The 26738-nt window shown below is 48.5% G+C and overlaps 1 protein-coding gene across 5 annotated transcripts in view; it reads right to left on the bottom strand.

Annotated features, from left to right (window-relative positions):
• Window positions 1-24843, bottom strand: part of ILDR2 (immunoglobulin like domain containing receptor 2) — a 50458-nt gene extending 25615 nt beyond the window's left edge. For 2 of the 5 annotated variants that reach the window (XM_068144682.1, XM_068144683.1), the window contains exons 1-4: window positions 24649-24771; window positions 14528-14860; window positions 13333-13452; window positions 313-369 (exon numbers count right to left, since the gene is read on the bottom strand). In XM_068144682.1, the coding sequence (XP_068000783.1) occupies window positions 313-369; window positions 13333-13452; window positions 14528-14860; window positions 24649-24694 (556 nt within the window). In that variant the 5' untranslated portion in view covers window positions 24695-24771. Of the gene's footprint in view, window positions 1-312; window positions 370-13332; window positions 13453-14527; window positions 14861-24648 lie in introns of all 5 variants that reach the window. The other 3 variants (XM_068144684.1, XM_068144685.1, XM_068144686.1) reach the window with 2 other exon arrangements.
• Window positions 24844-26738: the final 1895 nt, after the last annotated feature.

Below are 26738 nucleotides of genomic sequence, written 5' to 3'. Positions count from 1 at the left end.
AGCAAAAAGAGCTTGATATAAACCCTCCCCTGAACAGCACTGGCATTTCTGCTTTCACACTGATCCTGGCATGGCATCAACCATCTCTGTATGTTGGCTGCCAGCATGACCATTCTGCCCCCAAGACCCAGGATCAGCTCTCTCAGATCACTACCCAACACGCTTTCCCAGTGAGCAGTAGGTTTGTCTCTTTTTCATCCCCTGATAAAACACACGTAAGAGTGAAACGTACACCACACACAGATGCTGCAGAAGGATAGACAGACATGATGGCAGAGGACTGGGTGATTGAAGGGTGAAATGACTGAATACCTGGCATAATCTCCACAGCAAAACTGGGCAAGAGATCAGCAAGCAGCCCTGTCCTGCCTAGAAAAGACAGAAGGAGGAGAACAAGGAGAGAGGTTACTGCAAGAAAAACACACTCCCCAGCCCCGGCCTTAGCCTCCAGTCCCCTTTCTCATCAGCCCACTGGCACTCTGTTAAGTGAACTCCTATCAACCATAGATGCCATCCTGCTCGATGCTTGGTGTTTGCTCCTGATACTTCTGCCATTTGTGTCCTTGTATTTTATCTCTGTCAGCAGAGCTGGGGGGAAAGCATGTGGAACAGAGCTTCTCCGATCTAGACACAGAATAACAAGAAGAGGGAGGTCCCCTTAGCATGGTTACACGGTAACATCTTTCTGGAGTTACACTCTACACATGCAAAAACCTCCTGGAAATGCATGACAGCCCCTGAAGGGAAGGATTTCCTTGAAAGTACTCATGTAGTTCCTGTGGATGTGAAACACCTTTAACCAAAGGCCCTCGACAAGTCGGCCACATGCAACTGACACCTGCAGGTGGTGCTCTCTGCGTGGGGGCTCTGCATCTGCAGAGGCAGCTCCAGGAAAAGGACGCCTGAAGTCACTAAGTGCTACTTACTTTAAGCTGCACAAGCAGCTTGGTGAGACTGTGTAATAGAGACCCAACTCTCAAGCAAAGGGAAGCATTTCTGTAGAAATGCGTGGAATCACTTTGCAAGGGGCGGGGGGGGGTGGTGGGGGGGGGTGGGGGTGGAGTGTGGCAAGTGAGCTTCTAATTTATAACTGAATACCAACAAAATCCAGGGCCAAAGGCAGCTTGGTGCCTCCTTGTGCTGGCACTCAGTGTCTGGGATGTTTCTAATACACAGCAAACACCGTGCACAGTGCTCAGCTGTAATTTACACACATCCATGCATCGACAGAGCAGCCCTCTGTGCAGCTGTTGCTCTCTACTCTTTAAGCAGCACCAGGACCATGCCAGGTTTTTGAAAGACATGCACAAGGTAGGAGAGCTGCACTCAGAAGAGAGACAGACATGGTGTACATAACAGAAACAGCTATGGGTAAACCAGTGCAAAAGTGGTAGAAAGCTACCTTTAACCACACGCCCTGCAGGTCCTACACTAAGCAGCACTCAGACACAATGTTGAACTGGATCCCAGTTCCTTGGCCTCTAATCTGTCCTTGAAGTGTTACCATCAAAGTCCCACTGTCAGTTTTTCTCAGTCCTTCAGCAGAGGTTCTGTAGAGATCAAAAATCCATGCAGATTCCTGGTTTATTAACATACTCTGAATGCTGGCAGTGTTTTGCAACCAGTTGCAACTCATCAAAGCTGTCTAGTACTCACAGTATAGCCATTATGATGAGGAGCTCCTGAAGACTTAGCAACAGATACAATGCTGATCCTTCAGATAATTTACTACTTTGAAGGAGGACACTTGCCATCAGTCCACTACAACGTTTTCATCTACATATGCATAGAGGTTCGTGACATTATTTGCTGTCCATTTTCTGGAAGCATCAATTGCCCAAACTCCTTTATGAGAAAAGTCCTCATTCTTGCCTTCTGATGACATAATATAGGTACATACACATCATGGGTGGCTTAAGTCCTGGGTGCCACAAGTGGGCTCCAAGCACATGTGCCGAATCACATGTTAGAGGTCAGAAGGGACCTTCAGAGATCATTTGAGTCCAAACCCCTGCCAAAAGCAGGATCACCCAGGGTAGTCTGTACAGGAATTCATCCAGGAAGGTTTTGAAAGTCTCCAGAGAAGGAGACTCCACAACCTCCCTGGGCAGCCTGTTCCAGGGCTCCATCACCCTCACTGTAAAGAAGTTTCTCCTCACGTTGAGATGAAACCTTCTCTGTTCAAGTTTGTATCCATTGGTCCTTGTCTTATTACTGCACACCACTGAAAAGAGATTGGCCCCCTCCACTTGACACCCACCCCTCAGCTATTTACAGACATGTATGCCTTGTGTCACAGTATGCTAGATTTACATCACATCCCATGTGCATATTAAATATATCCCTTGTTTTCCCAGCACACACACAAAATACCCAGTTCTTGCATAGGCCTCTGTGTGCACGTATGTGTGTCTGTGTAAAACATCACACGTGAACCACACGCACACAGAATATATGGGCAGATGCAGGCACACAGCCTGCCTCCCACATGGTATCTTCACACAAACTCATGTGCAGCCATAGTCTGAGAACAGAAAACAAATAGCAGGAGGTATATAGGTAGTTTAGGGCTGAGATTTGTAGTAGCAGAAGTAAAGGAGTGACACCTACAAAGAGAAGAAGACCCACCTCAGATGTCCAAATAAAGCACCTGCTTTATATTTAACCTACTCAAAGAGCATCAAGTCTCTGCTAGTGCTGGGTCTTATGGTGCCTCCTGATTCCCACAAGGAACCATATGTTCAAGGGGGAAAAAGAATCTCTCAAAAATAACAGTGATTGAGAACTTGGTAACTCATTACAAAGTCATCAAAGCAGTTCCCCTGCACTGCCTATCAGCAGCCAAGAATTTCCCAGCTTCTGCAGCCTCACTCAATTCTGCTAAGATGCAGGGGCCCCACCCATACCAGCCCAGCTTGCACAGCCCCAGGGGCACCAGCACCAATGCTAAGGGGATGCACAAAGGCCAGGAGGGCCCATGGCAGCAGTTAACCCCATCCCCAGCTCAGCCTGAACTCTGCTGCCTGGACCAGCCCAGAAGAGCGCCAGCAAGCACAAAGCCCACCTCTGGCCTGCGCTGCCCCCAGCAGCTTTCAGTGCACCACAGCTGTCCCCATCCTGGGACTAATTAATTCGCTGATAACCCTTTCCCACAACACGAGCAAGCCCTCAGCCGGTGCTGCAATGGCGGCCCTGCCGTTGCCATGGCAACACGAGGCTCCCTACCACCGCCTCTCACTGAAGGCAACTTCCCTTCTGCTTGGCCAGCAGAAAGTGGAGCAAAGGCTCCCAGCCCACCAGCCAGGCAGCCAAGCTGTGCGGGAACAGGGCAGGGTGGGTACAGGAAGGGGACACAAGGGCCACCACCGGCTCTCGCCTGCCTGCCTGGTGCAAGCCTGGCCTGGGGAGGGGGTAGCCTGGCCCGGGGAGGGGGTAGCCTGGCCCAGGCAGAGGGGAGCCCAAGAGGACACCACTGAGATAACACCGAGGTGGGTAGCACAGTGCCCAAAGTTGTAGCAGAAGGCAGGGTCTCCATTTGAAGCCAGGCTTAAACGTCAGCCAGGAGGAGACCACAGCACCTGTGGCCTATACCCTCCTGACTCTCTATGCCCACACTGCTCCTTCCATGGGCATCAAGCTCCCTCACTTCTCTCACAGAGGGCTGGGGGCCTAGATTGCAATTGGCGAGGCCAAACCACTTTAATAAAGTGTCCTGCTGAAAGACCATCTGGCTACACCATCTCTGCCCGCCTGAGGAAAAGGGCTGCAGGCACTCCAAGACATGGCTAGGCACAGCTGCTGAGTCACAGCTCTGTGACTGCACCTACAAGGGCTACACGTCCTCTGTGCAGCTTTCACCACTGAACCCCAGCAGACACTCCTGAGGGACAGAAGGAATAGATGGCCCCATTTAACAGGGTTCTGGAGAGCTCTGCTGGAGATAGGAACATGTCCTCATTCCAGTGCACTTCTGGGACACACTCCCATCTCTATTTTTACCAAGCTGCTGTGGGCTTTTACCTGTCCACAGTGGCCTCTCACTGGGCATCTTGCACATCCCAAGCCCTGGCCAGTGTGAGGGAGCCTGTGAGACCCCAGACTGCACTGGTAGACACAGTGGAAGAAGGTGGGAGAAGGAAAGGGAGAGGAAAAGCTCTGAGGAGGTGCAGAGCAGCTCCAGAACATGCAAAGATACAGAAAAGGTAAGCAAGGACAGGAGTTAATACGCTGGAGGCAGGCAGGTGACAGAGCAAGAGAGCCAACAGTAGCACATCAGGGAGGACCTGGAGTCAAGCAGACAATTAGCAGAGAGTCTGCAGAGAAGAGACAAAAATAATTAGGGTAAGTGGTAAAGTTGAAAAGAAATGGTGCTGTGAATAAAGCAGGAGCAAGTGCAGCCAGGAACATGGCAGGTGGGTAAATACAGAAACATGGTAAATACTGGCAATTGCATAAGTGTGATAAACACAGGTTAAAAATGGGAGTAACTGTTGAAGTGGTTTCCTTCTTGAGGGCTGCCTCCTCAGCCCCCTGTCTACCTGCAGCAGTGGGACCACAGGAGACAGGAGCTACAGAAGGAACTATTTCTTCCTCAGTAGCAGAAAAATTTGCCAAGTTGTGCTGTGTCAAAATGCCCCTGGCACGAGACACTGCTCTGAGGGGAGGCTGGAAAGCACAGGAGAGGAAGTGTGGCCCTTGTAAATCAGATACTTCTCCACAGAAGCTGCTGGGAGATTTATTGGGAGACCAAGGCTCTGCAGTGAGTTTCTCCACACTCCTTCTGCTCAGAGTAAACTTTATCCTTTCTTCCTATCCTTCTCTTCAATTGGAGGGAGAAACAGCAGCAGCCTTTCTTAGAGATCAAAGTTTTAACAGGCAACAAAGACCTCCAAGGAGGCTGTTGCCATAGCTACCTTAGTAACAGAGGCCTTTTAATCATGCCAGTCTCCTTTGTGAGCAGCGTGTGGCTGTCGCTGGCAAGTAAGGAGGAAAAGAGGGGTAAAAAGCCTTGGCAACAAGTAGCACTTCTAAATGGTGTGAAATAACTAACTACGAGTAGGCTGGGCTAGGATGAGGGGGCTTGGACCTAGGTTACAGAGGCAGCCCCACAGTAGTCCAAGGCAGGACAACAGCTGTGCCCAGCAAGGACCGGACAAGCGCTTTGGAGGTGGGAGGACACCAGCAGCCTTCCTGGCCTCAGTGCCTTTCCTGGATTCTTAAGCAGAGGGCTCCTGTGCAATCATTTCCTTCACCTGCTGGCACTCCCTGCCTGTGGTCACAAACACACAGCTCAAGGTTGGAGAGCCCTCCGCGAAGCTGCTTACAGACACCTCCCTGGCTGAGGTCTGGCCCTCTCATCCCCAACACATGGCCAGTACCACTGACATCTCTGCCAACTGCTGTGACCAAGTACTGGCTCAGATGCTACTGGCAGCTTTTCAGCACAACAGAGCAAAATACTAATACCATCTTCTAGCAAGGGAAAAGTTTGCCAAGTACTTTTCTGTCTCCAAAACCACACCAACTTTTAGAATACAGTCTCCCCTGGCACACAAGAGACTCCAAACCTGACTATATTTATACCAGCCATGAGTCACTTTGCTGAGTAAGAACTGTCTTATTAGCATTGCACGCCATACACACACGTCCCACAAGAGATTTATCCTCTCTGAAAGCCAACGCACGTCTCTATTAGCACATTAATTACTGTGCAATATGCTGTGTGTATATGGATCTACATTCTTTCCTACCTATGGGTGTCAGACTTGATAAATTTGGTGCTTAGCCTGTATCAATATTGACTGGTAATACAAACTACCTAAGATTCCAGTTTGCCAGTGTCAAGGGCTAGCTGACTTTAGCCTGGAGAAGAGGAGGCTCAGGGGAGACCTTCTTGCTGTCTACAACTACCTGAAGGGAGGTTGTAGCCAGGTGGGGGTTAGTCTCTTCACAGTATCACAGCATCACAGTATAACTTAGGTTGGAAAGGACCTCGAAGATCATCAAGTCCAACCTATCAACACAGACCCCATGACTACACCATGGCACCAAGTGCCACGTCCAATCTGCCCTTGAACACCTCCAGGGACGGTGACTCCACCACCTCCCTGGGCAGCACATTCCAATGACGAACGACTCGCTCGGTGAAGAACTTCCTCCTCACCTCGAGTCTAAACCTCCCCTGGCGCAGGTTGAGACTGTGTCCTCTTGTTCTGGTGCTGGTTGCCTGGGAGAAGAGACCACCCCCTTCCCAGCTACAACCACCTCTCAGGTAGTTGTAGAGGGCAATGAGGTCACCCCTGAGCCTCCTCTTCTCCAGGCTAAACAATCCCAGCTCCCTCATCCTCTTCTCCCAGGCAATCAGCACCAGAACAAGAGGACAGAGTCTCAAGCTGTGCCAGGGGAAGTTTAGGCTGGAGGTGAGGAGAAAGTTCTTCCCAGAAAGAGTAATTGGCCATTGGGATGTGCTGCCCAGGGAGGTGGTGGAGGTGTTCAAAAAGGGACTCGAGGTGGCCCTTGAAGCCATGGTTTAGTTAGTCATGAGGTGTTGGGTGACAGGTTGGATTTGATGGTCTTTGAGGTTTTTTTCCAACCTTGTTGATTCTGTGATTCTATGAAATCAACAAACCCCTCAAGTACTAATAGTTGTTATTTAAAGCATAGCAACAGTAGAAGCTGAAGCTTCTGAAAGATTCATTACAGAGTAATATTTCACTAATATATAATTTATTCATGTAATATTAGCTGCCAAACCGCACAGCAACAGCTGTCTAACCAAGCACATGGACCACTAACCGAAGCATCAAACCAACAGCTGGGGTTAGTGGATCGCTCCCCTGCCTCTTCCAGGAACTTGACACATCCTTGGGAATGAACCCACTGTTTCATGAAGCATGTCCAGGCTATGACAAGCCTTGTAACGCAAACGCTGCCGCACACGCACAGAACCAGGCATTTCAAGGCAGCCAGCTGTGCCTAGCTCTAACTACAGCCATTGCTCTACAGCTGTACCAGCTTGGGAAGGCAGCAGCAGAGCTGCTGTCACACGACCCTGCACTTAATTAGTAAATTCTCACTCTCAGAAAGGCTTACTGTCTGTGGCAGCTCAGGCTGGGTGCCTCCTGTTCCTGCCACACAAGCTTCATCTCCAGTGTCCCGAGGGTGCAGCCCAGCAGGTGGACACAAGAAGCTGTGTATTTCATACCCATAATATCCTGCACCCTATAAATCCAGCTGCAAAGTCTTTCTCTTCCTCTCTCTTCCCTCTCTGCTCCCATGGGAGATGCTCCCTATCAGGTAACACTGGGGGAGTATCTCAAGGCCTCTTAAGCCTGGCTGGGTCTAATGCCAGGAGGAGAAGGGGGAGGGCCAGTCTCAGCCCTGGCCAGCCTGAGACCAGCCTAGCAGTGGCAGGGGGTGGGGGGGGGTGGGGAAGAAAGAGCCCAGGGGGTTTTGGGCATACCCTCAGGTGGGAGAAGGGAAGTGCTGGGAGGCTTTTGGGTGTGCTGGGAGGGACTCTGTATGCTTTGGGATTCTTTTGTCACTATGCTTTGTAGTTTCTGTACAACACTTGCTGCTTTTCCATTTAAACTTTCCATCACTTTGCACTCCATTTGTGTGATGAGTGTCATCCTTTTGCCCCTCTCAGGGGCAAGAGAAGAATCTGCCTGGCCTCAAACCAGGACACTGGGTTGCATGCAGCCTTACACAATTAAGCCAGACTGCTTCCTCGTGTGAGCAGGGTCACACAAAGCTAGGATGGAGTATCACTGGCACTGGTTTGAAGGTTACTCTGGTGCCCTGTGTCCATCGTGCTGGTACACACACCTGCAGCTCTCTTCAACCAAGGCTGCAATGAATCACTTTACTGCAGGCCACTGACATTCTCATCTAAACAGCACTGCACGAGGGCTACAAATAACAACTTAATAGCACTGTCTGTGTTTCAAGACGCAGAATCCTTAGCTGCTAGGAATGTAGACTCAAATTTAGCATTCAGTCATTTTGATTCAGTACACTGGTTCTAAAAAAAATTAACATAGAAAAAAAATAGTAATGTTGCAAATGGATTCATTAACCAGGCTGTAATGTCAATAAGGGGTTCCACATTTCTAGTAACACACAGGAGTGCAGAGTATTACTTGACTCCTGTTGTGAAACTGTACCAGTCTAGTAGTCCTGCTGCAGTAGAAGCAAAGTTCATACAGTTTCCAGCATGCTAGCCCCTGTGTGGAGATGACAATGCCACCAAAATACAAATAACAGTGTAACAGTACGTTTTTGATTTAAATTCTTCCCTTACTCTACAGGAGGTTCACTACCAGCCAATCCCCTAAGTTTCTGAGACACAGACATCACTACCCCTCTTCCCTTGCCTGCACTGATTGCTCTAGAGAGGATTAAAGTCCCTGATTAAGCAAAACCTCCTGAATGGTCTTTTCAGCAAAGCACATTAAGCATATTTGCATTGGTTAGGCTGTACCTTGAGTCCTGTGTCCAGTTCTGGGCCACTCAGTTTAAGAAGGACATCGAGACACTTGAACGTGTTCAGAGAAGGGCAACAAGGCTGGGGAGAGGCCTTGAGCACAGCCCTATGAGGAGAGGCTGAGGGAGCTGAGGTTGCTTAGCCTGGAGAAGAGGAGGCTCAGGGGTGACCTCATTGCCCTTTACAACTACCTGAAAGGTGGTTGTAGCCAGGAAGGATTTGGTCTCTTCTCCCAGACAACCAGCACCGGAACAAGAGGACACAGTCTCAAGCTGCACCAGGGGAGGTTTAGACTCGAGGTGAGGAGAAAGTCTTCACCGAGCGAGTCGTTCGTCATTGGAATGTGCTGCCCAGGGAGGTGGTGGAGTCACCATCCCTGGAGGTGTTCAAGAGGAGAGTGGACGTGGCACTTGGTGCCATGGTCTAGTCATGAGGTCTGTGGTGACAGGTTGGACTCGATGACCCTCGAGGTCTCTTCCAACCTTAGTGATACTGTGATGCTGTGATACTGTGATATGCTTAACACCAGGTACACGTTATAAATCCTGTTAGTTTTGCTGAGCACAAATGGATATAAATAAATACTTATATTTATGGGAACAAATGAATGCTTATTCAGTGGCATCAACTGCAACCTCAACAAATTTGCTGAGGCTACCAAACTCTGTGGTCTGGTGGCCCCACTTGAGTGAAGGGATGCTATCAAGAAGGATCCTGACAGGTTTGAGAAGTGGGCCAGTGCCAGCTGCATCAGCTTCAACAAGTCAAAGTGCAAGGTCCTGTGTCTGGGTCAGGCCAGTCCCAGGCACAAATACAGGCTGGGTGCAGAGTGGGTTGAGAGTAGCTCTGAAGAAAGAGACTTGGGTGTACTGATTGATGAAAAGCTCCACACAAGCCAGCAGTGAGCTCATGCAATTGTATCCTGGACTGCATCAAGAGGAGTGCAGCCAGGAGCTCAAGAGAGGTGATTCTTCCCCTTCACTCTGCTCTTGTGAGACCCCACTTTGAATACTGTGGCCAGTTCTGGTGTCTCCATCATAAGGACACTGTTGGAGCAAGTCCAGAGGAGGGCCACAAATGCTCCAAAGGGCTGGAACACCTCTGCTATCAGGATAGGCTGGAGAGGGACTTTTCATAAGGCTGTTTAGCAATAGCACAAGGGGGATTGGGTTTAATCTGGGGGAGAGTAGTTTAGATTGGATTCTAGGAGTTCTTCAGTTTGAGGTCAGTGAGACTCTGGAATAGGTTGCCCAGGGAGGTAGTGGATCTGCTTGCTGGCATTCAGGCTAGATGAGGCCTTGAGCAGCTGAGTCAAGATGAGAGGCATCCCTACCCATGGTGAGGAGGCTGGGGTAGATGACCTCTGAGGTCCCTTCCAACCTGAGCCATTCTATGATTACATGTTTTCTGAAACAGGCCTGAAATGAGAGAGCACATGGGATTCTCTGATGCCACCCAGAGCTGTCCAGCTGCTTTATGTGTCAACACAACACATCCAGGTGACAGAACTCAACATTCAATAGCATCATGACCCAGGATGACTACTTAAGACTTCACTGGAAGTCTCTGTGATTGATTCCCTAAGAAGCAATACTGTAAGAACTACAGCCAGGAATGCTGTAAGTCGCTCAGGTTGTGGATTTTGCCCCAGATTATGACAAAGCAGTTTTTGATCAATTTTTAATGGTGCAATTCACTGTATAAAAGCAGGATTCTCCACTTTTAGCTAAGCTAATTTCCATTAATTTGCTATTAGGCATCAATCATTTTGCCTCCCAGACCTTCCAAGGTCTACACAGTAGTAAACTGCCCTGTCCAGCAGTAACTTTCTCTAACCAAAACATGCCTTTCAACATGGCATTAATAGGAAACTTCTATTTCCTTTTCTGTTTTCATTTTTCTGTCTTCCCCTACTGATAGCATGAGTGGGTGGAACCTCTGCTTTATTCAGAATTCTAATTTATCCTTAAATCTTGCAACAACCACAAAATAAACCATGTAAATTGTATCTGAAATGTCCACTGTTAGCAGGGAGCAAACAGTAATGGTTGCTGTGGGAATAGTAGTGTCTCTTACAGACACTATTCTTCCACTGCTCCCAACTGCTCTAACAGGGGGAATAGAATAGAATAGAATAGAATAGAATAGAATAGAATAGAATAGAATAGAATAGAATAGAATAGAATAGGGTTGGAAAAGACCTCAGAGATCATCAAGTCCAACTTATCACCCAACCCCATCTAATCAACTAAACCATGGCACCAAGTGCCTCATCCAATCCCCTTTTGAATACCTCCAGTGATGGGGACTCCACCACCTCCCTGGGCAGCACATTCCCATGGCCAATCTCTCTTTCTGGGAAGAACTTTCTCCTCACCTCCAGCCTAAACCTCCCCTGTGTACTCTTGTTCTGGTGCTGGGTTGCCTGGGAGAGGAGACTAACCCACACTTGGCTACAACCTCCCTTCAGAGAGTTGTAGACAGCAAGAAGGTCTCCTCTGAGCCTCCTCTTCTCCAGGCTAAACACCCACAGCTCCCTCAGCCTCTCCTCACAGGGCTGTGCTCCAGACCCCTCCCCAGCTTTGCTGCCCTTCTCTGGACACCTTCCAGCAACTCAACATCTTTCCTAAACTGAGGGGCCCAGAACTGGACACAGGACTCAAGGTGTGGCCTAACCAGTGCTGAGTACAGGGCACAATGACTTCCCTGCTCCTGCTGGCCACACTATTCCTGATGCAGGCCAGGATGCCATTGGCCTTCTTGGCCACCTGGCCACACTGCTGGCTCATGTTCAGCCTACTATCAACCAGTTCCACCCAAAGAGCAGCAAACAGCAAAACAACAATCAAAACCCTTTTACCCCATGTCTTCTATGAGTGGAATTTCTCTAACCTATATCTGTCCAGATGTAGGATACTAGAATATTAAGAAGTTGCATCTTCACTGCTGGTTGCTTCCATCAATGGTAAAGAAAATGAAGCAGGAGGAGAGGAGCGGGGAGCAAAGGCAGAAAGGAAACAAGGGAGGAGGGAAATTAGTTAGGTAATGCGGAACTGCTCCAAAAGCTGGAATGCTGCCTTCATACACACTACCTAGGAAAAGAAATACACACAAGCTGCACTGAACAGCATGAGGCAGAACAAAGTATGCCCACGACAAGAATGCTTTCATGACGCTGCCAAACTTAGCAGAGTGCTTCATGTAGTGCAAGGTCAGATCCACAGGCTGTGGTGGACAGAAAAGCAAATGTGGTCAAGGTAATGCAGCCTAAGCTACATGTGTCTGCTCAATATAACCACAATGAACTGGATCTGGGGACACCATCAATCCAACTTCAGAGAAGGAGATTTCTTTGTTATCTCCTCATATGTAGTCTTACACACACACTGAAAAATAGATTCTTCCTGTTACCATGGCACTGTTTCATCACTGGTGTCTGAGCAGTTGTAGGCACACATAAGAGGAAGACATCAAATCCTGGACAGGAAGGTGAAGAAGGGACAAAATTCAGCAACCCATAACCAGAGTCACAGACACGTTCTTTGGAGAGGCTACATGACAGCTACAACTGCCACCTGGCAGAGGTAACCTCAGCTGAACATGTCAGTCTCGTGCCTGTTAAAACCAACTCATGATACACACTCACACTGTGGATTTACACAGGGGTATGACACTGTTTCCTGGAGGAACACATTTCCCAGTTGTCCATTGCTTGACTGACACCTGAAGGAGTGAGAGGAGGTGATGGCACTGTTATATTCAGTCAAGCACTCAGTCTGGTTTGGTTTGTAATGACAACTACAGGCTCAAATATAAATCTCTGTTTAACTCTGACCCCAGCAGGACACTTAACAGACATGTTCTTCCATACACTTCACAAATCCCCTTCACACTACAGACCCAAGCTTTTTAAAATTTCCTTCACAGGATGTACAGAATCTCTACACTCAAGAACCATGCAAGGATGCTGACAGACAAGCACTGCTGTCAGCAGGTCTTAAAGTTAGTCAGGGAAAACTCATCCCCCTTGCCTGGGGCATTCTAACCGTGAAGTACTACAGCTAGCTCAAGGCAGTGTCAAAAAGGTGTCCCTGTTTTTCTCCACTAGCTGGGGTAGGTGATTTTTTGACCTTTACAGTGAGCTGGATTATGGAAGCCATTACTGAAAGCTAGCTCTGCAAACAGAAAAGAAACTGACCCTGCTCACCACATTGCTCAAGGAGTTAAGCAGAAGCACAGCCAAGCACATAGTGCAGAGAGAAAAGACCCTTTCAGTGGCAGCATAAGCTGATTAGGCTCACTGTGAAACTGCATCTCCAACTGGACAACTACAATCAGGCAGACAGAAAAATATCCCAAACTGACACACTCAAGCAGATAAACCACAGTGCTTCTCGACACCCTCGCAGGTCAGAGGAGTGGGATACAAAGGGAGAGATAAAAGACTGCAAACAGCATATGACTGAATGTCTTCTGGGTGTCTATTTTTAAAAGACTCTGTCTCTAGTGAGTACTTTGCTGCAATTTCATGGGTTTATGCCTTAAGAAACAAGGGTTCTGACTTTCCACAGCCCTGCACTTTCTGTAGTCATTTATGCCTGTGCAATGTGTGAGTGGTGTGGGTGTAAACATTACTATTCTGGTTTTGTAGCACTTGCCACCCGCTTTGCCTAGGTGTGAATGACTGCACAAGGTGCAAGGCAACGGCGAAGGTACCGAGGGGACTGTTTTACATAGATCTTACACCCATAGTAATATGGTGCACAGAAATGTAGACAGAGACAGAGAGCAGAAGAGAAGAAATATCAGCTATATGCTGAAAAAAGGAATCCAACAAAGGAGCTTACCAAGCACAAGCAGCTCCACTGATTCTTCATTCTTGCCCTCCACATCATCCGGTGTAATGATAAGGCAGTAATAGAGCCCACTGTCACCCCACATCAGCTTCCCAATCTGAAGATCTGCATCTAAAAGGCAAAAAAGAAACATCAGACTTTCCTTCCAACATCTACAGAAGGAGTGAAGCATTGAAGGAATTACATCCCTCTCTGTGTCCCAAATCCATTTTATCTCCCTGCCAGGAGGAGGGGTTAACCTCATCCAGAGTATCACAGAACCGGGGGAAAAACAACAGGCTCAGGACTCTGGCTTTACATGGGAAGGCAGGCTAATGCTACAGAGGCAGCTCACTCTGCAAGTGCCAAAAGAAGGGGCAATTAATGTCACACTCTGTCTTTCCTATCACCTGAGGCCTGGGGTCCCAACAGTATCCATACTGTGTAAGAAGGGCTCAGACAGCATCTCACTACAGTGCTTCAGTCAACCACCAAATAGGTTACGTGGGTCCAAAGGCAAATACTCCCCTTTGCTGAGGCCCATCATGTGCTTTCCTCACCAAAGAGTCTCCCCTTCTGGTGAGGTGGCCTCCCAAGTCAAGCAGAAGCCTTGCACTTTTGAGGACAAGGTTTCTCACATGGACTTCCAGACCAAATGTTTAAGGACTCCACCAACCCTCATCTCCACACAAACTGACCTCATGGAAATCTCTTCCCTTCACAGTGCCCAAGGCTTTGCAGGTTCAGGCTCATGACAAGGTAAGTTGGTGAACCCCAGAGCTGAGCAAACATGAGGCATAGGATAATTAAAGTATTTTGGAACTAAAGGGAAAAAAAATCAGTGGAGGCTGCAAGGAAGAAAAATCTAGCCCACAAAGACTGCATTGATCTTGCTGGCATCCCTGTCTTAATGAAAACCCATATGAAGAGCAATATGCAGAAGCCAGGAATCAAAACCTGCTATTTCATCCAAGGGAAAATAATACTGTTTATCAGAATTGGAGACCTGAATGGATTTGGGCAAAGGGAAGAGCCTTTGGGTCTAGGGGAGGGTTGGTTGAATCCTAAATCTCTGACACACAACAGCTCCCTTCCAGCAATGTTTTCTAAGGGAGTTAACTGAACAATTACTGACAGCCTCCAGTATCCCAAACTGCTAAGGGTCCATTCCAACCCCCACCAATAATCACTGGAGTAAGAAAGTTACCGTGGACAATGCTGATATCCCTTTCCTTATAGAAGTCCCCTATGGTGATGGCAGATCCTTGTTTGGAAGCCACGACACGGACTGTCCTCCTGCTGTCCACACAGTCCAAGTAGGGATCCCAGTCCAGGTTTCTCTTGCTCATTGTTTGTAAACCAGAAGTCACCATACCCAAAGCTTCTCCCATCCGGTCCTGGCAGTAAGATTTAAACCTCCACTGTACCACAGCTGGCTGGGTGGAAGAAGTAGAGAAATGGCAGCGAAGCAGAGCAGGCTGAAACAACATTGCCACCTTCTTCTTCTCAGGCACAGTGACTTGCAACCCTTCCACCTCAACTAAAAGACAAAAACATGAGTGTCATATGCTTTGGCATTGCTTAAACAGGAAGCTACTGCATTTTTATCAAGGCATCACTCTCCCCACATACATAAAATTAAAACCTGTCTGTGTTTCAGGTGCTACAGTGCAACACTCCTTAGTGTATGTAAGCACAGATGTTAGCAGCAGAATTTTGCTTTACTCATAGCCTACAGCCACAAAGAAAAATACAGCATGATGGGGCTGAGGGCTCAAATGTAGTTTCCTTAGGCTCCGTAGAAGACTCCAACACAATGGTGTGGCAATTCATAGCTTCTGTGGCAGGTTCACAGATACAGAAGAGATATTTTAGGGTTGGCTATATTCCACTTCAACATCAGGCCAGACAAGGGGACAGAGTTCAATGAGAATCCCAACACAGAAAAAGCCACCCCCTCCCAATGTAGGCAGCACCACACCTCCACTTTAAAAGTTGGGTTGCACAGTGTCTGGCCCAGCCCACAGCACACTGGTGCTCAGTTAGTGCTGACTGCTCTGCCAAGCTCTAGAGATGCATGAAGAAGCAGATCCAAATTGCAGAGCTCCTGCCAGGGCTGGCATGTAGCACTGAGAGAAACTGCTCTATGTGGGAGGTGTGGAGAAAAATGGCCCAAACACTCAAGTTATTCACATTCCCAGGGAAGAGATGGATCTCTACACGCAGCGATTATCTACCAGCTGACAGCAGACCTGCATCCTGAAGCTGATATATTAAGACTTCAGAGAAGATGCATGAGACTGCTACCACAGCCTTGTGTAGCTTAGGGAGAAGCTGAGAGTCAGTGAGCAATGTCAGCAGAGAGCCCTCAGGAGAGTGAGGTGCTCCATCTACCCGCAGCAGCATGGCTCAAACCTCACAGGCATGCCCTTCATTGCTCCCCTCCTTCTTGCACTTCAGGCAGCAGTGACTGAGAGCACTTACACAACACTGGAAACAAATGCTGACACTTTCCCAAGCAGGGATGTGCCAGCCAGTGGAGGAACACAAACAGCCCAGAAGCAAGGAATTAAGTTTGTAACCAGGAGCACACTCTGCAGCTGAGGGGCAGTAGGGCCTGACAGTGGACAGCGGGTTTGTAAGAGAAACTAGTTCCAGTATGGGAGACTTTGATCATGGCCCTACACCCCATTACCACACACCCCACAGCCCAGAGCAGCATACAGTAAAAAAGAGGGCAAGACACAAAGAAGCATGCAACAGAATGGAGCAGAAGAGGAGGATATTTATATAACATCAGGAGGGACTGGTGGACTAAGGGGAAATTTAGGAAGGAATAAAACACTGAGGACAAAGTAAGGCTTCATAATGTTGGAAAGCAGTAGGACAGAAGGGCATATGCCAAGAAGTAACAAAACAGACAGAGTACAGATAAAGTATCAGGGATAGGAAGCAGAAGGATAAGCAGGATGACAATCATGGAAGCAGGAAGCTTACATTCAGCTGGAATAAACTGAAGAAGGTGTCTCAACCTAGGTCAAAATAATTTCAAAGGGCTGGAGCCAGGTTGCAGGCAATTAAGAAACAGTGTAGAGATGAGAGGAAATGGAGTCAGAAAAAATAAACCACCCACTATAGAAACTAGAGATGAAAAGGAGATGGGAGCTGGCAAAACAAAGCAAAATAACAGGAGATATCTTTAGGATGGGAGGGGAGGAGGGGGAAGGCATAGACTAAAGCACTGGAGCTTAAAGCAGATGGAGAGCAATAAATGCAGCAGTAGTATGACAACCACAGGCGTGAAGGGACAAGGTTAAGTTGGAGACAGCTGCACACCTGAAAAGCAAAAATAAGCAGAGATCTCATAGTCAGCAGTCAGAACCAAAAGAAAGTGAAGATGCTGCACCAACACTGAATATTCATCTCAACAAGCTATCAATGTTCAAACTATAAATCTCAATGAAGTCTATCAATACCAGTCAGGGGATAAAAAGTATGGACAGAACCTAGGTGAAAGCATATTTCAGCGAGGCAAGGCAGCCACTGATACTAACAGGGTTACTGATCTTGGCAGGATTTGATCCTGGGGACTCCTGTGTGAAGGCACAAGGGGGTTATGGCACTTGCACAGGAATGCTGCATTATGCACAGAAGGAATATAGGACATTATGCACGTTGTACTTGTGCCATACAGAAACTACACAGGAGATGTCATTGGTTTTGCCAGAAGAGCCTGGATGCAAAGCTAAATGCTGACATGTGGGTGTCCTCCAGAGGAGCAAAAAACACAGCAGTGGTCCCAACAAGATGCTCTCACCAGAAAGACAGAGGCATAAGGCAGCTCCTCCATTATCCCAAGGCGAAGGGAGAAAGAGAACTCAAGGAGTGCAAGCTGGGACATTTCTGCCAGGCCTGTTCCCAGGGCCTAGAGGGGCAGAAACGTGTGGGCCATGCAGCACTGAGAACATCAACACTTGCTTCTCAAGGTGAACCAAGCTGTAACACTGTTTTACTCTCTCCTCTCCAAAGACTGCTGACTCCCCAGCTGCATCTGAATGCTAGAGACATGAGGAACACCTTGAGAAACAAAGGGGTGCAGGCCAGACTTCCATCTGGCAACTCTGTATCTGACCCCAAGCACTCCAGGGCCAAAGCCAGCATGTGACACAAACCGATCAAGTGACTCCCCATGCCACTTCAGGGATAAAACACTGACACAGGGAATATTTAAATCTTTCCCTTGAGAACGAAGTACACTGCTCATAAACACAGTGCTTTCAGCTAACCATGCACCATAGCCCTCCTTCCCTGTTAATGAGATTAATGAGTTTGGCAAGCCAGGAACCGCTTTAATAAATGATTAGCCGCACTGTAGCAAATTCTCATCTGACTAACTTCCCCCCCCACACACCCACATGTGAATGTCTGTATCAAGAAAAGCAGCTTTTGGGAAAACACAGGAATTCTTTTTCTACCCAAAAGCACTCTGGAGATGCGTTGTAAATTATCTGGCATCTTCTGTATCCTATCTCAAGCTCTTTATTAACTTTTGAAGCATTATTTTAGGATCCTTTCCAGAAATAGCATCTAAGAGCAACACAGTGCCTGAGAGACTGTAGCAGTGAAAACTCTAGATAGATCTATTTAAGTCAAATTATATACAATTATCCATGGCTGAACTGGGAAATTATACACCTGTTATTTCCTCTGCCAAAAAAAAAGTGACTGGAATCCATTCATGTCAGGGCCGTAACGGTTTCCATCAAAAACGCCAACAGGATGTTCCACCGCCTGAGCACCATCACTTAGGTCCATGCCTGTGAATTACAGAGGGCTGCCTAGGATTTCCTCAACTTCAAGGAGAAACTACTGACCTCAAAAATCTTCAAGAGACTAGCCAAGATTTAAAAAAGCATCCCAGGACAGAACTCTGGGCTGTTTATACAGCAGAGTCAAAAAAAAAAAGAGTGAAAGATGTGAAAAAGGATGACAAGCTTAGTGGCAGCACCATGGTAGCTCTTTGTCTAGCTTAATACAAGTAGCACTAAAAAGGAAAGTTAATTGTGCTCTGCTGTGTTTTGACTAATGCAGACAAGCAAGATTAGGCCTTATTTCAAAGTCATCATGGAAATGTAATTCCAGCACTTCAGAAGAGCAACCTGTTCATTGTGAAACTCACAATGTTTGAACTTGCACCCAAAAAATCTGCCTTGTGGGGGTTTCATGATTATGTGACAATTTCGTTCTCCTCCTTTCTTGTCCTCCTGTATCCACAGAAAGAGGTCTGCAAAGAGTTCTGATTGATCAGGTGTATCTTAAAAACACAGATACCCTTCAGAAACAAACAGAATCTATGGGTTTGTGTGCCTGTGCATGTGTACATATACACTCCCAGAGAACCAGCTTAAAAACCCACACACTTCAGAAATATAATTGTAATATAATTATCTGTTTCACATCTGCACTATTTATCCCCTTTCTCCAATTATTTTCCTAAACTAGCCTCAGATGAAGCATTCAAATTGTGCAATCAGCATTACAGACAAATTATCACTAATACATTTTAGTGGGGATTAAAGAAAATTCCAGTATGTGATTATACAAGAGATATTTGTAGGGGAGCACCTGGGCCTTGTGAGCCTGATCTTCATAAGAACCTTCCACAAGTAAAGAGAGAAGGCAGCTGAAAGGAGATGACTTACTTTTCAGTTGCCCTCTGAGGCAGGATAGGATAGGATAGGATAGGATAGGATAGGATAGGATAGGATAGGATAGGATAGGATAGGATAGGATAGGATAGGATAGGATAGGATAGGATAGGATAGGATAGGATAGGATAGGATAGGATAGGATAGGATAGGTTGGGAAAGACCTTTGAGATTGAGTCCAACCTATCATCCAACACCATCTAATCAACTAAACCATGGCACCAAGGACCCCATCTAGTCTCTTCCTAAACACCTCCAGTGATGGTGACTTCACCACCTCTCCAGGCAGCACCAACCCCCACCTGGCTACAACCTCCCTTCAGGGAATTGTAGAGATCTCCTCTGAGCCTCCTCTTCTCCAGGCTAAGCAACCCCAGCTCCCTCAGCCTCTCCTCACAGGGCTGTGCTCCAAACCCCTCCCCAGCTTTGTTGCCCTTCTCTGGACACCTTCCAGCAACTCAACATCTTTCCTAAACTGAGGGGCCCAGAACTGGACACAGGACTCAAGGTGTAGCCCAACCAGTGCTGAGTACAGGGCACAATGACTTCCCTGCTCCTGCTGGCCACACTATTCCTGATGCAGGCCAAGATGCCATTGGCCTTCTTGTCCACCTGGCCACACTGCTGGTTCATGCTCAGCCTCCTGTCAACCAGTACCCCCAGGTCCCCTTCTGCCTGGCTGCTCTCCAGCCACTCTGACCCCAGCCTGCAGCACTGCATGGGGTTGTTGTGGCCAATGTGTAGAACCCAGCACTTGGATGTGTTCAATCTCATCCCAGGAAGATTCACCTTCACTACACAGCCTTAAGGTAGCCTTTATGAATAGAATCACAGAACAGTTGGGTTGGAAGGGACTTTAAGGATCATCTAGTTAGAATAAAGTTGATCTGAAGCACTAATCTCAAAGCCAAACACCATAGTTCAGTGTAATAGGTCTCAGACTGCATCCTTCTAGTGCATAAGATTTGAATCCAAAAGCAGGCAGCAGACATTATTCTTCAGATCAGCAAGTGCCTCCACACCCAGGCATGCACCGCTTCTCTTTCTTTGCAGTTATTTGGCTTTTGCTACCACTTGCCTGAGGCAGTACAGCTGATGCTACAAAATGACAAAAATTACATCCTCCAGTTTTATGTACCTTTATTGAGAGGAGTGGCAGTTGTGCACACAGGAGAATGGAAGGCATCTCAGAAAAACTACTCCTACTACACCAAAGGGCTTTGGAAGAAAAGTATACATTGATTGGTAAGAGACAGTGGTCCCAGGGTATCACTTTCCCAAACAAAGTAAACCCCTTTACAAAAGGTAAAAGAGTGCTACAGCTTTCTTTTTTGTGCCTTGGCTACTCTGCATCAAATAAAGTGTTCTTTCCCCTGCTGCTGAATACAGACCATACAGTGTCACACCATCCACCCTTCCAAGCATGGATCAAGCCTGAAACAGGAAGTGCAAGACCTGGTCTTCAAGCCTGAAAGGTCAGAAATGATAGATGTGTAAACAGGTGAATGGGGAGATAATGGTCTCCCTGAGATTGTGTTCTACAGATTCTTGCCTACTCATGCTGGACTAAATCAAATAAATGCAATTTATCAGCAAAAGCCATCACCATCAGATTGTGTTGAGTGGCTTATGGGAAATTAATTGGATGTCTTGCTCTGGTTCCTATCACACTTCTGTCCTTAGCTCTCTAGCCACCAACTGTCAACTTTTTTAGACAGTGAGAAACTAGTGCCTAAATAGGTCAGCTGCATCTGAGGTGAAAGCACAGTACTGCTTTTTACAGCTCCATAGCAAAAATGAGAATCTCAGCTCCCTAACTGCTTAATCTGGAAAGGGACAAAACCAAAGCAGCCTGGGAAAGGCATGGCCTTGCACACCCATCACTCACAGCACAGAATCTCAGCACAAAAACACTCCATGTAGGACACAGCCCAGGCCCTGTAAGCTGACCACAGTACATGTTGGACTGTTCCTTGCTATTCCCCATTCTGTGTGATGCTGTCCAACAGACACTCCAGCTCCTGACTTCTCTAGCTAAAGTACAAAGCTCTGAAATGGCAAGGACTGTATAAGGGCTTTCCACAAGACATCTTTCTGGACATTTCATGGGCTTTTCTAGTCATTGGTCTCTCTTCATCAGCTTACCTGTGCTTACTACACTTGTACAACCTGTCCCTTTCACACATTCACAAAGTTCACCCTGAATGTTTCCAGAGCAATTATCTCAGTTTTGACCACCAGATCAAATCTCCCTGAGAGCTGTCACCATTGTCAGATGGCTCCCAGTCTACAGTCTTGTTTGCTACCCCAAAAATCAGTCCCAGAACTATCACAAAGGAACTCCTTACCACCAGAAGCCCAAGAATGAAGGAAAAGGAATGGGAAGAGTCTCTCCAAGCCTTTTAACACTGAGACATAACACTAATCCTTGGGATGGCACAGGGTTTTCCACTGGTGCCAGAATCACTCAAAGTGATCTCACAGGAATAAAAAGGGAGAAAAATGTGAGATTTCTTCCCAGTTACACAATGCTTATGCTGTGTGCAACCAGACAAGGCAAGTCAGATGAATACTTTAAGGCAGATAAAAGAAAACATCCATCTCCCTTCCTTCCCAAGAAGTCTGCTCAGTTGGTCAGGAAATAACCACGCTCCAGCATGTCCCTCTGCCTGCTCTGATAAAGTGTGGCTTGGAAAATAGAGGTTGTAAATCTACCTGCTCTCCTTTGTACTGTACAACTGCACTGCCATGACTCTTCTGCATAGGCAGAGTAAACAGGTACTGACTGCTAAACTAGTGGTGAAAAATTATTTATCAGGGAGAGCAGATCACAATGGAATGTGCAGTCTTCCAACTGCAGCCTTTTCAAGCTTGAGTCATGAGGTGGACAAAAACTTTGCTCTGCTTGTTCTGTAGGTAAAACTGGAGTTCAGCTTCCAGCACAATACTTCTCTCTAGTTTTAAACGCATTAGGAATTACAGCATCAGTAACAATAATGGTAACCATGAGGGGAGGATTCATTGGAGAGTCAAGCTGCACTGGGTAGTTTACAAGAATCAGCTTTACAATGGGGCTTAAGGATACTTGACAAATTGTACTGTCTTTTTCTACAGAGAGAACACAGTCCCATGCATTTCCTAAACCCTTTCACTTCACAGGAAGGCATAAGGATGACCTGCTCTTCATCCTTTTCAGGCATATGGGAGAGCAGGGCTGGAGGAAAACAAGCCTGACCAAAGCCACTGTACATCACACAGACTTTTTTAACTGCAGTAAATCACAATGCACATAATCAAACAAAAGATAAATTCAAAGAGCCAAAAACTAAAGACAAACAAAGCACAGAGAGGAATCATTGCTGGGAGAAGAGGAACTGTGAGTGCTGATTAGAAATTTCCCTGCCCACCTCGAGGAGGGAGTGGGGGGAGAGAAGGGAGGGAGAGAAGGGGGAGCGAAGGGGGCAAGAGCCTCTCGTTCCTACTCCCTTTTGTCTCCCTGCTTCCTCCCCATCTTGCACTCTGTCTCTTACTCTGGCCCCTCTACCTCCCAACCCCCACTTCTCTTTACCAGAGTGGAGTGTACCACTCTGGCTGGATTAGGGTTCCTTACCTTGATGTAGACCTTTCATTCCTTTGCACAGCCACTGGGGACAGGAAAATCTTGAATCCATGTTTGCTAGCCTGTCTCCCTTTTCTGTGCACACACATACACACTCACACCTTTCCTTATTTGCTTTCTCTTGGCCATGAAAAAGGACAGCAGAGCCTGCTCTATCGCTGGGAAGCGGCGGACAGGAGGCTGGATAACAAGCTGACACCAGCCGCCTCCATCTCAGCACACGGCTACAGCTAACCTGTTGCCGGCCGGAAGCCTTTGCCTGCCGGCGGTCGACAGCGCCAACAGCACGCAGTCCTGCCTCAAAATCCCAGGACTAGAGGAGACTGGAAGGTTTTCCTAGTGCAGCAGTATCTCTCTCCCTCTCTCTCTCTGCATAGACCATGCATGCTCCAAACAGCGGTCGCTGCCAGTAATCGCGAACTACCTTTAATGGAGCATGAAAGGTGTCAACAACCCATCCTTTCAGCTTGATGTTAAAGTCCTGATTTAGCCAGACTTGTCCAGATCATTAAAAAGAGGGAGGAATGCAGTGTCATGTTTATCTACACCCTGAATTCCTTTAGCAGTCCCTAGATGCTATTTATCAGTGTACTACCATAGCTAGTAGGGAAGGAGTGCTAGTACTTGCAGGTGCACTGGCACTCCAGACCAAGTCAGTGAAGCGAGGCATGTTTGGAAGCAGCCAAATGGCCGGGAGGCACGGAGGGAGGATGAGCTGGAAGCTGATGAAGTCCCAGCTGGGGCCATGAAACCCTGGAAGGGAGCAGTAGGCAGGCACCAGTGTTGAAGATGACTCAGAGTGAAAAAGCAAGGAGAGCGATGGGTGGGTGGTAGGAGAGAGGTGTTATGACTAAAAGCCGAATTTACTGCTCGTGAATTCTAAATCTGAACAGGAAGAGCCTGAGGTCTTTTTTGTGGGATACATTGGTTATGGTGGGAGATATATGCCACTTAATCCAAGTGTGTCTGATGCTTCTTTCAGCTTGTAACCAGCCTGCCTGGCTAAGTCTGCCTGCTCCAGCTTTTCCTAAAGCCTCCAGCTCCTGCCTGTGCCTGGATGTTGCACTGGCTCAGTGGAGGCAAATCTCTCAGATACCCAGCCACTCTGTCGCTTCTGTTTCGCTGTAAGCCCTACCCTCTCCTTTCCTCGTTGTCCAGTACTCAGGCCCAGCTCCTTTTCACCTTCTTCCCACCGCAGAGACCCCTCTCCCCGCCGGTTCCCCTCCTCTTTGCTTAGAAAGTATGCCCGACCTCTCTGGGAGCCGGCCGGGCAGGAGCCGGTGTGGGAGCCGCGCTAGGGGCCATGAATCCCGTCCTGCCCTCACAAAGGCCTGGACACTGCAGGGAAGGACGGATCCTGACCCCCTGGAAGCCGAGGCAGAAGCAGAGCAACCTTCTCTCGCACTTTCTGTTAGACGGCGTGCGCGGCTAGGACATCGGGAAAGGAGAAGTTCCTGCAATTGTTCCCGGCCCAGCGTGGGCGGGCGGGAGAGCGGAGGGTTATCACCATGCCCCCTGCACCGTGGCCAAGGCCACTCCAGCACCCCCGCACTCCTGTCCCCCCAGTCCGGCTCCTATCTTCCTCGTCACAAACGCCCCTCTCCTCGGCTCCTCTCTCCGCTGGAGCCGCAAGGACCCAAGCAGCCTCGCACCCAGAAGCGCTAGGGATCCACGGGACATGCCCCAACCCCGGCTCGCTTCGGCCCCACGGCCGGGCCCGCGCAAGCAGGAGGCGCCGGCCGCCTCCTCCCGTCCCCTGCAGGACTAGCCCTCTCCGCGAAGTCTCCGCAAACTGCACCGCGGGACGCCCCAGAAAAGCCCTGCCACCTCAGGCTGGCTCCCGCCGAAGCTGCCCTCCCGCATTCTGCCAGGGCAACTCCCCAAACATCCCCTTTTTCCCATGAAGAAAGGCGACGAGCCCCACGGAGCACGGCACAGGCACATCGGGGCCACCGGGACGCCCATGCTCCTTCCGCTCAATGGGCTGCTGCCCGTTGCTACCTGTGAGCCACATGAGGACGATCCAGCCCAGGACGTGCCCATCCATCTTCCCGCTGGCCCCGGCGGGCGGCAGGAGCGAGGAGGGGGCGAGGCGGGGCGGGCGCGACCATGCCGCGGGGCGGCGGGAGAGACTCGGGGGGGCGGAGGGGAGGTCTGGAGGCGGCCCCGCCCGGCGCGCCCCGCAGTCCGCTCCGGCAGTCGCCTCCCCGCACAGCCGCCCGGGCTGGCTGCGAGCAGCCGCGCAGTGTAGCTTCACTTCGCTCCGCTCCTCCCCCGCCGCCGGCTGCGGGTTCCCGCGGCAGCTGGGGGCTGTCCAGGCGCGGCGGCAGGCGGGGACAGCGCGGCGGCAGCGGCGGCGGGGCTCGGGTGGGGGGCGCCGCCGCCGGGAGGCAAGCGGAGGACAGCAGGGGGCGGGGGACGCGGCTTCCCGAAACTGCTTCCCCCCCTCCCTCCGGCTAAGGCACGTTTCTGTTGCCAGGTGCCGCTGGGGAGGGGTGCCGGGGCTTTTCTCTGCTTACGGGCGGCCCGGCACGTTTCTTTGCTACTTCTCGAACCACCGGGCGCAGAGCGACGCGCAGTCCCCGATTCACCGCGGGGCGATCAGCGGCCTCCACGCCTGCCTACAACTTCCCTAGTAAGCACTTCAAAACATCCACTCGGATAATCGGTCCTCCCCCAGTTAACCAAGCACATACTTCGGGAAATGAGCGTAGACCGCTCCGATTCTGAATTGCCTAGGGATTTTCACTTCCAGCATGGGCACTGCAACTAATCATTTTAGAGAAAGAGGAGACGCGACTTTAGATGATGACGAGGAGGTGTCCTGGCTGTTAACAACGGATAGATGAGTTGTGGGATGTTTTTGCACCAGCATGGCATTAGAAGGGGATGCAAGTGTTTTGCGAGAAAAGGGACAGCCAACTACAAATACAGATAAAGATCACTTTTGAAATACGGATGTTGCTCTGATATTAAAGAGTCCTGGCCACAGCAGACCCACACGCGGGTATACATACTGTACTTCAAACCTGCAAACTTTCTGTGAAAGCAAAATAAGTCAGTGGACTTATCCACAGGCCTGGAGCTGGCTAAATAGCAGCATGCCTTCTTTGGTGTCTCAGCACCAAAGGGAAGCACCTTCCGACATGGCAGCCACCACTCAGAGCACCCAGCATAGCTTCCGTTTTTTCTTTCACAAGCTTGGCTGGTGTTTGTAAGAAAGTTCGGATTCCGCAGACTTCAGTGATCCACATGGGAGATGGGAGTAGTCTTCAACTACTTTTCATCTGGAATCTGCCAAAGAACATAAACAACTGGGAATTTCAAATGCCAAGTCGGGCCTCAGAAGGGAGCAGGGCGAGGTGTGTCCTGCTGCTCAATACAGGGTGCGCAGGGGTGCCTGCGGTAAAACTCTGCAGTCCATTTCCACTCTAGCAGGTTTTCCCCTGTTACCTGTTGATTCCCCATAGTTTTGTCTTTCAGACTGAAGTTCTCCACAGGCATGTTAAGCTTTTTTTTTTTTTTTCCAAAAGCATGCATAAAAATAGGTCAATAACTTTTGAATGAAAAAGCAAACCAGCATGTTTGTTATAATAAAAGGTAAGCTGAAATGTTTTTGTTGGCTTTGAACACTTGTCATCCCTCCGCTAATACAGTTAAAGTGGAATTAAGCAAGGCTACAATCCCTGGGCAGCCCCTCTAGTTTTAAGTGTTTCATTTGGAGCTGTTCAATGGTATTTAAAAACACTTTTCACATAGGCATTTATTTTTATTCAAAACGTCCTAAAAATGCAATGCACACCCACTCCAAACAGTGTCCTGACGTTCCTCTGACCCGATACGTTACAAATTGATCTGTTTTGCAGTACTAGCTAAAAGCCACTATTAAGAACTAAGATCCCGTTGTGCTAAATAATGTACACATGCAACAGCACGCAGCGCTCTGACACCCCACTGCCTTTGTGTATATTTGCATGTGGAAGGCAAAGTAAAACCTCTTGTTAGGGCCACAGCTTCAGCCTCCAGAAACACATGTAGTTTCAGAAAACTCAAGTGAAGCTACAATACGTCACATCAGCTGAGGGCCTGAC

This window comes from Melanerpes formicivorus, unplaced genomic scaffold (assembly GCF_026170545.1).
Source record: "Melanerpes formicivorus ecotype bairdi unplaced genomic scaffold, bMelFor1.0.p_v2 SCAF_11, whole genome shotgun sequence".
Lineage (NCBI taxonomy): Eukaryota > Metazoa > Chordata > Aves > Piciformes > Picidae > Melanerpes > Melanerpes formicivorus.
This window is presented reverse-complemented; position numbering and strand designations above follow the sequence as displayed.